This window comes from Nematolebias whitei, chromosome 12, assembly GCF_014905685.2.
Source record: "Nematolebias whitei isolate Nwh7 chromosome 12, NemWhi1, whole genome shotgun sequence".
Classification (NCBI taxonomy): Eukaryota; Metazoa; Chordata; class Actinopteri; order Cyprinodontiformes; family Rivulidae; genus Nematolebias; species Nematolebias whitei.
This window is the reverse complement of record NC_056509.1, coordinates 12634612-12648782: the sequence shown is the minus strand read 5'-3', so window position 1 is coordinate 12648782 and position 14171 is coordinate 12634612. Positions and strand designations below refer to the sequence as shown.

General features: G+C 40.1%; 1 protein-coding gene across 1 annotated transcript; it reads right to left on the bottom strand.

The window, feature by feature from the left end:
• Positions 1-4408: 4408 nt before the first annotated feature.
• Positions 4409-13744, bottom strand: LOC119418752 (trace amine-associated receptor 1-like). The gene is made up of 2 exons (XM_037686088.1): positions 13694-13744; positions 4409-5416 (listed from the first exon to the last, which is right to left on the bottom strand). The coding sequence occupies exons 1-2, from the start codon at positions 13742-13744 to the stop codon at positions 4409-4411; spliced, it is 1059 nt and encodes a 352-aa protein (XP_037542016.1).
• Between the last annotated feature and the right edge of the window lie 427 nt (positions 13745-14171).

Sequence of the window (14171 nt, the reverse complement as noted above, 5' to 3'; positions counted from 1 at the left end):
CAGAACACCACCTCCGAGTCTGTGCTGGATCCATATTTTGGCCAGATAATTCTGTCACGAATTGGGGTGGATCGGACAAGCACAGACTCAGAAAAAGGTTTAAAAAGTTTATTTTTTTTAAACGGCGGCGTCTGGCAGGAGGTTCTGGTTCTGGTACTGGTACCGGACCGCTCTGGGGGAGACAGACAGATTAGTGGCTGTAAGCAGAACAGAGAAAACAAGAATAAAGCCACTAACCTTCTGTCTCTGGAACCAGTCTGAGATGTAGGCCAGGTGGGTCCCGGTACTGGTCCGAATCTCAGGAGCCGGTAGCATGCGCAAGGGCGTACAGAGCAGCAGCGCGCAGCGTGAGCACGAACAAGTAGTGAGGCTGGATGGGCGAGCTGTGAAGCTGAGGAGTTTAGGCAGCAGAACTTTACCCAGGGGCAGGCAAGGGTCAAAACCAGAGAGGAATGCAGCCAGGCAGAAGAACCAAAAGGAGAATCCAAAAATCGTGGTCAAGGAGCAAAAACAGTCGTCAATATGGTCAGATATAGGCGAGGAATCCAATACGGGGGCAAAGGCGAGAACGAGAGGTCGTGGGCAAAGCTATGGTCGAATACTGTGACATGAAGAGGGAACGCTGGATATCTATGGGAAGAACCTATAATTACCTGGCACCAACTGAGGAGAAACAGGGAGCTTAAATAGTGAACTGAAACAGGTGTTGCTCATGAATGTAGATTGCGGTTAGATGGTGGAGGGGGCGTGGCACAGGGTGACAGGAGCTGAATGAATGAGAGGGGAACTCAAAAACTAAAGCAGGAAAATAAACGTGAATGATCTAAAAACAGGGGCTGTGGTATGAGGAGCAGAGGCTTAAACAGATGGGGTGGCAGCGGGGGCCACTGAGCGTGACAGTTCAACAGTTATTGTTTAGTGTACCCGCTGATCATTTGAGCTGCCAGTCCTATGTCAGCAGACTCCTCCTTCGCACTTCCTCTGTAAACAACACGGAAAGCGGAAATGGCTAGCAGTAAGCCTTGGTTGTTGAAGCTGTACCCACGCAGGACATCTGGACTGCTCCCTGGTTCTGGCCTGTAGTTCATGTGACACTTGCAGAGACTGAAGATGCATAAGTGGATCGAGTGTGGGCACAAAACACATGTTGGGAAGACTATGCAGCATCGAAGTAAGAGCAGGGAGGTCTGGAGCCATGTGGTGCAGAATGATGCTACGCAGGACTTCTCAGGTGGGCACTGGTGAGACCTCAATGAGCCCTGTGGCACAGGCCCAAGTCTGGATGGTACCAGCTCCAATGCTGAGAGACCATCTCTAGGATAAGTGTGATAAGTGGTTGGGACTCCAGCTGGTGTAGTTTTTCTCCCGATGCCAGGATGTCAGGATCTGGAAGTGGTCCTACAAACACACGAGTGACAGAATCACAATAAGTTTTGACAAAGGAAACATGGACATAAAAACATTAACCCAAAGGTTATACCTGTGAAAGCTCTGTAAAGCGTGAAGTGCAAACATCTTTTCCCCACAGTTTTGGGCTTTCACACCACCACCTTGCTGGCAGGTTCAGGATGGATTCCCTTACAAGAAATAAACATAAAAATATGTCAAACTAAAAAATAAATAAATGTAAAGAGACAAGTGAGCAATTTGGTAGGATACAGCGGGACAGATATGAGAGTAAAGATTTTTACTTAACTTGCAAATATTACTAATTCATAGAGGTTGAACCTGCATTTATTCATTACCTACAAAAACAAACAATTCTAAACAAGTTAGGAGAGAAAAATATATTTGACACAAGTAATATTGAGACTATGACAAATTTCACATGGCACTAATAATATACAGGTGGGAAAGTTGTTAAAATTATTGTTATGAGAATCATAACCATCATAGACTAAATAATATAACAGAAAAGAATGTGTTCCACTCTTATTTTATTTTTTTTACCTGTGTTCTTTGTCTGTGCCTTCTTTGTAAATCTCTTGTGCAGGCCAGTACAGGAGGACCAGTTGGCAGCTGGAGTTGGAAGTAGTGTGCAGTCTGGTAAAAAAAAAAAAAGTGCAACTACATGGTTACAAAAACCTTTATCAGCTGCACTTCTACAGAAATAAGCCAACATTTCTTTTTTCAACACCCAGTGAGATCTAAATTATATCTGTTTTTAGCACATATATATATATATATATATATATATATAAATTAATACTTGTTATAACATATTTAGCTTGAAACATGTAATAGATTGTATAATAGATTGATTCACTTAACACATCACCTTACATATACACAGCACGCTACATACACACATAAACATATGTTTGGCACTAATGGAACCTCATAAAAATATAATACAAAATTTTATATCATGCCTGTCTCAAATACTCCAAATAATTTAGCACACTAAATTAGGCTTCTTTATTACGATGTTTATGCACTTTATATGTTGTAGCTAACAGTTAGCTTGCTAAGCTACGTCTTTTCTTACCTTGACAGCTGTGGATATTTTCTTCATGGAAGAACTTTTATCCTTTCAAGTTTATTAGTTCGAGAATTCGCCGCTGCGATTTCCTCCTCAGCAGTGAAAGAAAAGATTGGCAAATTAAGCAAAGATGTTGAAAAGAGAGACATTTCTCCTTAGTGCAAAGACTCGCAAAGCAGGAAGTGTTGGTTTCCGGTTGTCGTGAAAAAGACGTCGCAAAAAAGTCTTCTTGTTGCAGATACAATAAATAATCTGAGCTGCCGCACTAAAAATCATGTCAAAAATACGAGCGTTGTGTTGGACTGACCTGACTTTGCAGATTATAAGATAAAAAGGCTACAATGCCTTATGATTTTTCCGCCAAAATGCTACGTAAATCTGTGACGTTTTGACTAGTCAGAATAACAATTCAAGATATCTTAAATAGCTAATATGTCTAGTCAAAACTCAGTTTCAGATATCTGGAATGTAAGCATGGTGAATCTGATTTTATGTTAAAAGGGCTTGCCACAGTCACACAGCCTAACAACCTAACCCCCCACCCTGTCAACAACCCCCAGCACTAACGTGGCACTAAGCTAGCAAGCAAATCAGAGGTGTCTCCCCCTCCTCCTCCCGTGAGTGCCCTACCAAAGCAGTTGACCGATGAGAAACACTGTTTGCGGTGTGGTGAGTTGTTGTAGGCGACCAGCAACACCCAGAGTGGATTTTTAGTGGTTTGAATATTCTCCTATTAATCAAATGGAATGGATTAATTCACAAAGAAATAGAAACAGCACTGGGTGAACAAATATTTCATGATAAATTTGGGGGAGGGGGTCTGAATGAATATTTTTAAAATGTGGGAAAACATGTCCCCTTCACATATAATTGTTGCAATGCCTATGTTTTTGAAGTTATTTTACATGTACTTAGAAATTTTTGTACATGCCTATTTGTTTGACACCTTACATTTGCTTTTAGATTATCATTTTTCTCCTTTATTTCGACTGCTCCCTGCTTCAGGTGTCCCCACAGTGAGCTAACTTGCATCTTGCTTGGCGATTGTTTTTACGTCAGTAGTTTTTACATCCTGACGCAACTACTGATCACCGAGCTAGAACAGCCACCACCTACCACTGTCCTTTCTGTGAAGCAAGAGCTGCCATCTAGAGCCCCTGGGGAGCAGCTAGGGCTTAAGGGCCTTGCTCAAGGGCCCAGCGTGGGGCAAATGAGGGTAGAGGCAGGTGTGGGTGCATCACCTTTCCCACCCACATTTGGTGCTGTATTCTCTAATCTCTGTACCACCATCCCCCCAGATGATGGTTAATAAGCTTAAAGCTATAATAGATGTCAAAATATTAATTTTTTTCAATGTTCTTGATAAGATTGTTTTATATGTACAATCAATTATAAGAATATGTACTAATTACACTCTTTTTAGAAAGTCTACTCTAAATTGTTTAATAAATGAGAAAAATCTGCAGTCATGTTTTATTGCTAACAGCTGTGTTGTGAACCGATAGTGAAAAATACTTGCTGGTTTTTAATGGGATTGGATTTAAAAAACCTTGAAGAGTTTGAGGTACATTAACCCCAAACAATGTTTTAATAATGTAGAAGATCATTCAAATCAACATTGAAAAAAATTAAACTTTTGACAGCTATTATGGCTTTGTGTTGAAACTCACATGGCATCCAAATAATAAAAAAAAGTGTCACATTTTATAGCACCATAATTTACAGAACACCTTCATTTATTTTCACTCTTTGTTCAAAGTTAGAACAATATTCATAATAAAACCCTTCACTTTGGTAACTACTTTTACAAATAAAAAAAACACAAGTGGAACACAACAGCAATGGAAGCATTGTAACTAAAAGTATTATTAATGTTTCTGCTACATTAAAAACAGAACATTCTCTGCACATCAAATGCTGAGGTATTCAAGCAGTGAGTCCATGCAATTTAAAGTTAGCAAAATCATTTTGAAACATTTTTCCAAAAATAATGAGTTTAAAGGCTGACCTGAACCAGCTGTAAAAGAAAGCGTAAATGAAAGGATTCAACATTGAATTAGACAACGTGAGCCAATTAAGTGTTTCAATTACAGCAATTGGTACTAAATTGTTGGTAAAGGGCAGAAAAGTAATGCAAAGGAAAAAAGGAGTCCAACAAAAAAGAAACACTCCCAGAACAGTTGCCAATGTTTTGGTGGCTTTTTTCTCTGTTTTACTGACATATACTCCACATTTCATCCTATTTTGGATGCTTCGTGCCTGTCTTTGTGCAACAAGAAAAATCTTCAGGTAGATGCACAACATTAGGATAACTGGAAGGTAAAACGATAAAATAGGTCCAACTGTGTTTGCCATGAGAATGTCAATAAATGATGTTTCCTCACCCTGTTCATTGTTTAATCCAGAAATGGTCACTCCAATTCCAATTAAAGCAGAAACACTCCAGCTTACAGCAATCATAATGACAACAACACGATGACTAATTTTAGATTTATATGTTAATGGATGACAAATTGCATAATATCTGTCAACAGAAATGCAACTTAGGTGCATAATAGAGCACGTGCTGAGCAATACATCAAAGCTGCCCCGTACTTTACAGAATAAACCTTCATGATACATACATGAGCTGAGAGAGAATGCCATGCTGAAAGGAAACACTATTATCCCCACAAGCAGGTCAGCCACAGCCAGAGACAGAATAAGAGAATTAGTAGGAGTTTGAAGCTGTTTGAAGTAAATGATGGAGATTATTACAAGAAGGTTTCCACATACTGCACCAAAACACAGAAGTGAAAGGAAAGCATACAGCAATACACAGATTGCAGAAGGAGTTGTGGTGAAATTGTAACTGAAATTATCAATCTCGTAGCAGGGATGTATATAAGTGACACCCTTTGTTCTGTTGACACCACCGTCTGTTTCCATGATGACCTGTATTTTATATGAGAATTAGAGATAATAGAAAAAGTAAACTGAACCAAAAACTTCAGAAAAACAATTTATCGTTTGTTGCAGTTGTGAAGTTATTGATTACTACTTACAGCAGGTACAGTAAGCGCATCAGTGCTGGTGATAGCTCTGGCCTGCATCAGTCTATGCCCATGAGCCATTATGATGTAGTCACCACCCATATTTGCAACACTATGATTGTTGTCCAATAAGAATTGAAATGGGAACTCAGAACCATCTCAAAGCAATCTTGACAAGTAGGGCGTTATGTTTCTGTGTGTGATCATCTTAATCCATCCATTTTCTTTACCTGCTTCTTCCTTTCATGGATGCAGGGGTTGCTGGTGCCCATATCCAGCATAAACTGTGCGAGAGGTGAGGTACACCCTGGACAGGTCTCCAGTCCATCACATGGACACAGAGACAAACAAGACAAACAACCATTCACTCTTTCACGCTCACCTAGGGACAATTTAGAGTTACCAATCAGCCTAACATAAAGGAAATTGTGTTACTGTTAGTCAAAGACCACAAGGAGGGAAGCGTGTCAGAAGACAGAGGGAGACAAGGAAAGTCAAGAATGTAGGACTGAGGGTTGCAACTCTAAATTTGGGGACAATGACAGGCAAAGGCAGAGAGCTGGCTGACATGATGAAGGTAGATGTTTTATGTGTCCAAGAGACCAAGTCGAAAGGCAGCAAGGCTTACAGCATTGGAGCAGGGTTCAAAATGTTTTACCATGGTGTGGATAGAAAGAAAAATGGAGTAGGGGTGGTCCTGAAGGAGGAGTTGTCAAAGAATGTATTAGAGGTGAAGAGAGTGTCAGATAGGTGACAGTACGATCTGTAATATAAAGTGGAGCTAGATTGTTGCGGGCTTTGTATGTTAGAAGTAAGAGTTTCAATTGTATTCTGAATTTGACAGGGTGCCAATGGAGAGAAGCTAAAACTGGAGTAAAAATAAAACTCCTATCAACTCGTTAAAACTCTGACAGCAGCATTTTGGATCAGCTGAAAACTTGTAAAAGAAGTTTGTGGACACCCAGATAGTAAACAACTGTGATAGTCCAACTGTAGTGAACTAAGCCTCCGGTCAAAACCTGACCCTGAAGACCTTCATGGGACAGGAACTGTTATTTCATTGATTTGAATCCAGAAATACAAATTAGCTCATCCAGAGACTTTCTAATTGTATCCTGAACTAATCAATTGAAAGAACACTCTCTTTTTATATTGTCATTACTATTTTTACAAATGTCTTGATAATCAAAAGTGTGTTTAGTTCAAACCATTTTAAATGTTGAAGTGAACTACTCATTTTAAATCAACTGTGAAACAGTATTAATGATTTTTTTTAATCCTCATTCAAAGTAGAAATCAAGTTAAAATGTCTGTTACAAAGTAATTATGCATTTTTTGATCTTCTGTCTGAAATGAGAAGGAGTGATGTCGGTCAAAAGTCGGAGACAGTCGCAAACAAGTTTATTGGAACGAACTGTCATGTTTTTAAACCTCTCAGACAGAAACAAGAAAAGCTGGCACCTGTGGGTCTGTCATTTCTCCAAAACATGTCTCTGTCTGTTCCTAAACATTTCTCTGTCTGTTCCTAAACATCTTCGCTGTTTTTCTGACTTGTAGTAACCTCTTACGTCACTAAAACCACACCCCTGTTGGTTCTTTCAACCAATCAGGACTTCCCAAAAGGGACAGGAAGCAGAACTCTTTAAAAGTCGACACTTCCTAGTTCCAGAGGTGATCTGAAGTTCTGGGGGAAGAACAGAAGTTCCGAAACAGAACAGAAGTTCTGAAGTGCTGGACTTAGTTGGGAGTTCTTCCGAGTCTAGTTGGGATTATGGAATCTTCCACATCTGAGTGGAACCTCTGACGGACTCACAGCTCATGTGAGTCTACCCGGGAGGTGAGCGTGTTGTTGAACGGAGTACCGTCACTACTTCGGACGATTCTCAGCCATCCTAAGGAGACGCTGAAAGGTAGCGTTGAAATGGAACTCCGTACCGGAGCTGACCTATCTTCTGCAAAGGTAACGAGTCGCTTCACTACCGAGTGTACCGAGGCTGAGCTGGGTTCGGATGGAGGGTGCTGTTCCTCGTCAACACACTTTCCCTCATCCATCTTTTCTTTATTATCTTAGTTAACCCTAAGTATCCACTTTCCCTTTGTAGTGAACCTGATCTGACCTCGAATCTTGATCAGATGAACAGTGACTGGTATTTCATTGATCTGCATCCAGAAGTACAGTTTGAGCCATCTGGTGACTTTCTTTCTTGAATTAATCAAGCAGAAAAGACAATTCTCTATGATCATTACTATTTTACAAATGTTTGATAATCAAATTGTGTTAGTTTACTCAATGTTTACAGGTTGAAGAAAACTACTCATTTTTATTTTACATAAACAGTAAGTAATGATTTTTATTCCTCATTCAAAGAAGAAATCAGGTTAATATGCATTTCTTGATTTTCTGTCTTCAATGAGCCAAGTTTTGTAAGTATGTTAAAGGTCGGTTCTCGGTCAACTAAAATGTTTACTGAGAAAAAATGTCATGTTTAACTATTTGAGAAGATACAGCAGAGTGAGACTCCACAAAGTCTGGTTTTCTGCAATAATCTTTCTGTCTGTTGTTGAACAATCTCATTCTCTGACCTCGAATTTGATAACATCTTACATCACAAACCACACCTCTATTTCTGGTCCATCGACCAATCAAAAAGCTCTCAAATGACCCGGAAGTCGACCCATTTAAAATGTGGCAACTTCCCAGTTCATGTGGGAGTTGCTGAGTTGCTCTAGTGGCTGCAGCTTGCTGCGCTCAGGAATGAGTTCAACGAGAGAGTGCACAGAGTCTGAAGTCTGAAGCCAGACGCTGAAGATTAATGGAGCTAAAAAGAGTCTGATGCTGCAGAGCTCTGAGAGTTCCACACAGAGTGCTGAAGAGTGATGGAGTTCTAACTCATGAAGAGAGTTCTTGGATGCAAACGCGTTCAGGATGATCCAGAGACGTTTTGGGATTATAACTTCTGTTTGAACAACCTCGTACGACTCTCGAAGGATTTCAGCTGCTCAACGGAGACGCTGAAAGAGTCTGAAGGATTCTATACCGAGCTGATTTATCATCAACCAGGTAACGATCTACTTCAACCGAGTGTACCGTCGCAAGCTGAGATCTGATGGAGCGTGCACGTTCTGGTCAAACAGATTAATTCCCTCACAAATCTCTCTGTAAGATAAATCTCCATTTCCATCTTAAACTCTCCTTTCTCCTAAAATCAGTACAGATATTTAGAAATATCTGAAGCTAAGTCCTCAATCACCGCCGTGTGATTGATGTCCATTATTTGTGAAATTTGTCTGTTATTATTTTCATATTTTGCCAAATTAATGTAAATGTTTGATGTTAAACTTTGATTCTGAAAATAAATGACCGCATTCATTTTGATGGGTCAAAGATAAATAACGTCTCTCGTTACATTTCTGTTAAAATTCAATGCACGACATTTACACAGTCAGAAAGATGAGGAACTCGTGAAAAGTATGAATATATATCCTATATGACATACTACTACACCTTCTTAAACTTTACTCCATCTCTATATTTCTCTGCCAGTAAAAAGATAAGCTAAAGTCTGCAGACATTAATTTAAGATCTAAGGAAATGTCTGTTGTTTTTATTAAGTAAAACGTGCCAAGTTTTATTAATCAGAGCCGATCGGAATAATCAAGTGTACAATGTTTTGATGTTAAATTTTGATTCTGTTAACACTAGAAGTCCCAGAGAAGGGTCATTTAACATTTCTACCTTTGGAACCCAGAGACGGGTCGAGTGACCTGAAGGATTTTAGCTAACATCCTATAATGAGCTGTTAACAGGCGCACCACAGGAGGGGGCACGCTTAACTCCCAACTAACTGTTTTCCATTGAGTTTAGCCATTTAGTTTCTAGTTAGTTATATTCAGTTTATTGTATTTTATAATATGAAGATTTTTTATATATATATTGGTGGCACGTTGTTGCACATTTTGAACAAATTGAAGTCGATTTACCGTTTATTTTTCAATTGGTTTGGCTCATTTCTTGAAACCGAGATGACATTCTCAAAACACCATGTGAAACACAACTCAAGAGACTTTCCATTTTGAGGTTACTGACAATTTGTATGAAACACATATTTTGTTTTGATATATATAGTATTTAGCTTAGTTTTGAGCAAAAAAGCACAGACCATAAGCAATTGTGTGTAAGTCAAGAGGACTAAAACTTCAGCATGAGAAATATAAAAAACAACAACCGTTATTTGTTTCCATGCTTTTTATTTTTGTCATAAAAATACAAGGGATAAAACAATTCTACACATATTTACACTATGCTCTAGTGGGGGGGCTGCGTGTGTGTGAGTGGCATGTCCTCCTTGTGTGACTGGCATTTCAGCACTCACTCAGCAGTCCATCTGCACTGTCGAAACATACCTGGCACTGCCAGGGTATGTCCCTGGTACATTTGCCACATGTGTATTTGTAGCAGTTGACGCATCTCACAGTTGCACAATTGTTCGTGCATCGATGTTTGATCTGACACTTTGCCCTTTTGCCAGGGCTGGGTGTGGAAGGTTGTTGCTGAAGCAGTTTCTCCTTGCGTGCCTTCTTCTCACAATTAATTTGGTTATTTTTTTCTAAACTGTCATTTTGAACCCACTTCTCTTTTTTCTGAAAGAAAAACATTACTAAAATCTTTTAGAAAAACTTTTGCATATATCTTGAAACAGATTGTATGTTTTGCAAACTTTTGTTTTGTTTTGTTCATTTGGCAAAATGACCTGGATAATGCATCTCTCCCAAAACACTTCATGTATGCTTCAAAACAAAATATGTGTTTCATACAAATTGTCAGTAACCTCAAAATGCAAAGTCTCTTGAGTTGTGTTTCACATGGTGTTTTGAGAATGTCATCTCGGTTTCAAGAAATGAGCCAAACCAATTGAAAAATAAACGGTAAATCGACTTCAATTTGTTCAAAATGTGCAACAACGTGCCACCAAGAGATATACGTTCAAAATATAACCAGTTGATTTTGCATCTGTTTGGAGTATTAGACGGACGTTTGTGTGAGTTCAGCTTATCTCTCCCCTGCTGATTCCTAAGGCAATGGCCACATTTACAAATGAAAGGATGCTAATTGGAGCCATCAGAGTTGTCCGGTTTGGAGCACTACTTTGACTAAGGCTGCGCTTTTTTGCGCAAGTGAACCTGGCTTCTAAATCCCCCGCTCCCTGGATTGGACATTGGAATGCAGTCTGGTGAGGTGGGTGTGTCTGAGTTACTTGTGTGCATATTTAAAACAAATGGCAGTTAATGGCCCGCAAATTGTTGAGGAGAAGGAGGGGGTTTGTTCTCAGGATCTTGAAAATCTAGTCACTCTAGTGCTAAGGGTCTTTTGACCCTTTTTCAGGACTTCTGTGGGGAGGTCGAAATTCCTGGGACTTCTAGTGTTAATAAATGACCACATTCATTTTGATAGGTCAAAGAAAATTAACGTCTCATGTCACTGATTAGACCATCTCCCACACAGTATCTCTGTCACATATCTGTCAAGTAGCTCGAAAAAGAGAGAACCCGTTATTAAATATTGATTGTAGTGGAGCTCCTAAGCTAACACTGAAGCTAACCTAACCCTATTTCACTACATTTCTGGTGGCCCAGTACAGGTCTCTAAAGAGCTTCTCGTGACCCGCTATTCTCCTCTTTAGACATTTTGTGGCTGTACAGATGTTTAAAGAGGTGAATTATATGTGACCGACTCTGTGTTATTGAGTGAACTGAATGTTGGCATGAAAAGTCCAAGTTTGGAGCTTGATACAGCATGATTCTTCTTGTGGTGTTTTTAGAGCTGAAAGTAATGTCAATGTGTTCATTTTAAAGCTGAAATTTGTACGTCTGTTGTGTAACTAAAGCTGGCATGCTGTGGTAAAACGCTTTATTCTATTTAAACTGTGGCACAGAGGGGGGTCCTGACCCGGTTCTGCTGTCGGACTCGGTTCAGATTCGTTGAACGAGTCGTGTTTTGAATGGATAAAACGCTGTTTTGAAGCTGAGCGCCGTCTCAGACCACTGTTGAAAGAGCTTCGTTACATTTGTAGCAGTGAAGGTGCATTTTGAAAGTTAATGGACGAAAGTTGACCGGACTTTTTCAGGCTAACAGCTAACATGATAGCTGGAATCACGAGCTGTGATTGGTTGAAAACCGCTGTTTGGGTCGGTCTGATTCGCTGCGTTCACTCCCTCTGATGTCAGATTGTAAAACCCACCCCGTTGCTCATTGGTTGATTCAATCACGTGACCCAGAAATGCAGCTCGTTTTCAAATAGAGCTTTCTCTGTTGTTTTAAAGTTGGATAACGCTTTAAAATTGGTTCTGACCTCATGATCCATCTCTTAAAAGTCTAATCGCTAAAGCGACCGCTGAATCGAGAGTAAATCCGCCTATGAAATGTTGATTTTGGACCGCTAATTCTAAGCTAACGGCTAAAGACCAGATGTCACCAAAGCCACAGGAAGTCATAACGACTCCTAGTGGACGTCGCTAACAGTGTCTGGGTTAAAATAAAATAAGGTTATACTGCCACCTTCTGCCAGAAACTCGATATGACAGTTTCATTTCGTTTTTAGGATTTTTAGTGGAATTGAACGTCTTTTTATTCTTTAAAAAGCATTTTTGAGTTAATAAAACGGTGCTCAAGCGTGGTTTATGCTGCTGTCTTACATATAAAAAGTGATTAAAGTACTTATGCCCAGAGAGGCGTTTACTAGAAAATTTTCATTTGATGATAAATCCTGTAAGGTGCTAAATGAATTTTTCACAACTTTTTAGAGATACAGTCACAGAATAATCACAGAGCTAATCAGTTTACTCATTTGCTGAAAAGAAAATACACGTTTAATTGCTAAAACACTAAATAAGAGTAAATATAACAGAAAAAGGAAACTTTTCTGATTTGTTTTACGACCTAAAACACGACATCTTCCTATTTATTTTTTTAAATAAAAGATGATGGCAGGGGCAGAGGTAAACGTTGACCCTTCAGACTCCCAGTCAGAAGATGACAGTCAACATGATGACATAATCCAGGGAGCTTTACATATTTTAACAGACCCGGTAATTGGTGCGACATTAGACAGGATGGATGAAACTCAAAGAGCTGAAGAGCTGAGAAGTTTAGCAAAAGGAGCCACGGTTAAAGAGAATAAAAAGCAGAACCTTGAACGGTTAGCAAAACTTTCTGTGCTGCTCAAAGACAGATTGGACCAAGAGGTTGAACGAAATGACGTGCTGACTAAACAATATGCAGAGAAAGTCGAGATGTTTCGGAACCTTGAAGGACGCTTCCTTCAGTTTCAAAATGAACACAACGAGCATACTAAAGAACAACTGGAACAGATGACTCGATTGAAGCAAGACGCACGTGCAGAAATTGATTCACTGAACGAGCAAGTACAGTCACTTTCAGCATCACTTACTGAAGCCAGGAAAGTCGAAGAACAGGTTTCCATGACATACTCTTCATTAAAAGAGGAGTACAAGGAAACGGTATCACGATTGTACCAGTGCAGAGCTGAGATAGACGTGCTTAAAACGCAACTTTGCCATGCAGAAAGGGAAAATAGTGTGAGGCGTGGACAGAATGTGGGGACACACTGGGTTCCAGACCCAAATCTCTCTCCATCACATGCACCTCCACCCTTACCTAAAGGAGCAGGGACAGACCTGTCCAGGTCTCCTCGACCAAGCCGGCAAGAGAGACTGTCGAGAGCTCCTCTTTCGATGGACGAACTTCAAAAAATCTCAAAATATGTTCAACGCTTTATTCCTGGGCCTATGGGTTCTACTGGTACGAAGGCGTATCTCAATGACCTAGATTTCAGACTGAGTGGTTATCCTAATGCTACGGTTGAGGATAAAATCAGTCTGATAAGGCTCACTTCGGACAGAGAGGTGTTCACCTTCATCGAGCGTCAACCTGATGCCACGAGAAGGGATTACAACCTTCTGTGTGAAGCTTTGATCAGAGAATACAACCCCTCACCGGACCAGGTGGCTTTCCAGCTGCAGACAAGGTCACGCAAGGGAAGCATGAACATCCAAAGGTTCATTACAAAAGAATCTTCCAAGCTTATTTTGGTTACAGGAATGAAACCGGCATGGAGGAGGAAGAAGGTTTTAAATTTGTTTTCAGCAAAAACCTCCACACTGACATTAAAACCTCAGTACGAATGATGGCTAATTTCAAAGAAAAATCCATCAATGAGATTAAACAGTGTGCTGTGAATGTGTTTGAGGCCTGTTCTCATGTTAAGACGCCCATAGAGGTGTTTCCTGGTGTAAAGGTTAAACCCCATTCGCTAGAACTGGAAGGACGGCGCATGTCTCCTCCCCCTCCTAAAAAAGGCGAGAAAAAGCAGTCTTTTCAAACTAACAAACCACGTCATGAAGGTGCACACTGGGACAAAAATGATCTAAAGGGATTGAATTTAATCCCAGAGGATGAACGTGATTATCGTAAGTGGGGTGTGCGTAGGACGAAAAGATATGGGAACCAAGGTGACCCATATTATCAGGGGAAGTCCGAAAAGGAACCCCCAAATGACGTACCTAACCCTCCTCCACCTCGGACAAAACGACCCGAGGCGAAAAAATCACAAAGGTTCCAGAAACAAGGCCCTACACCT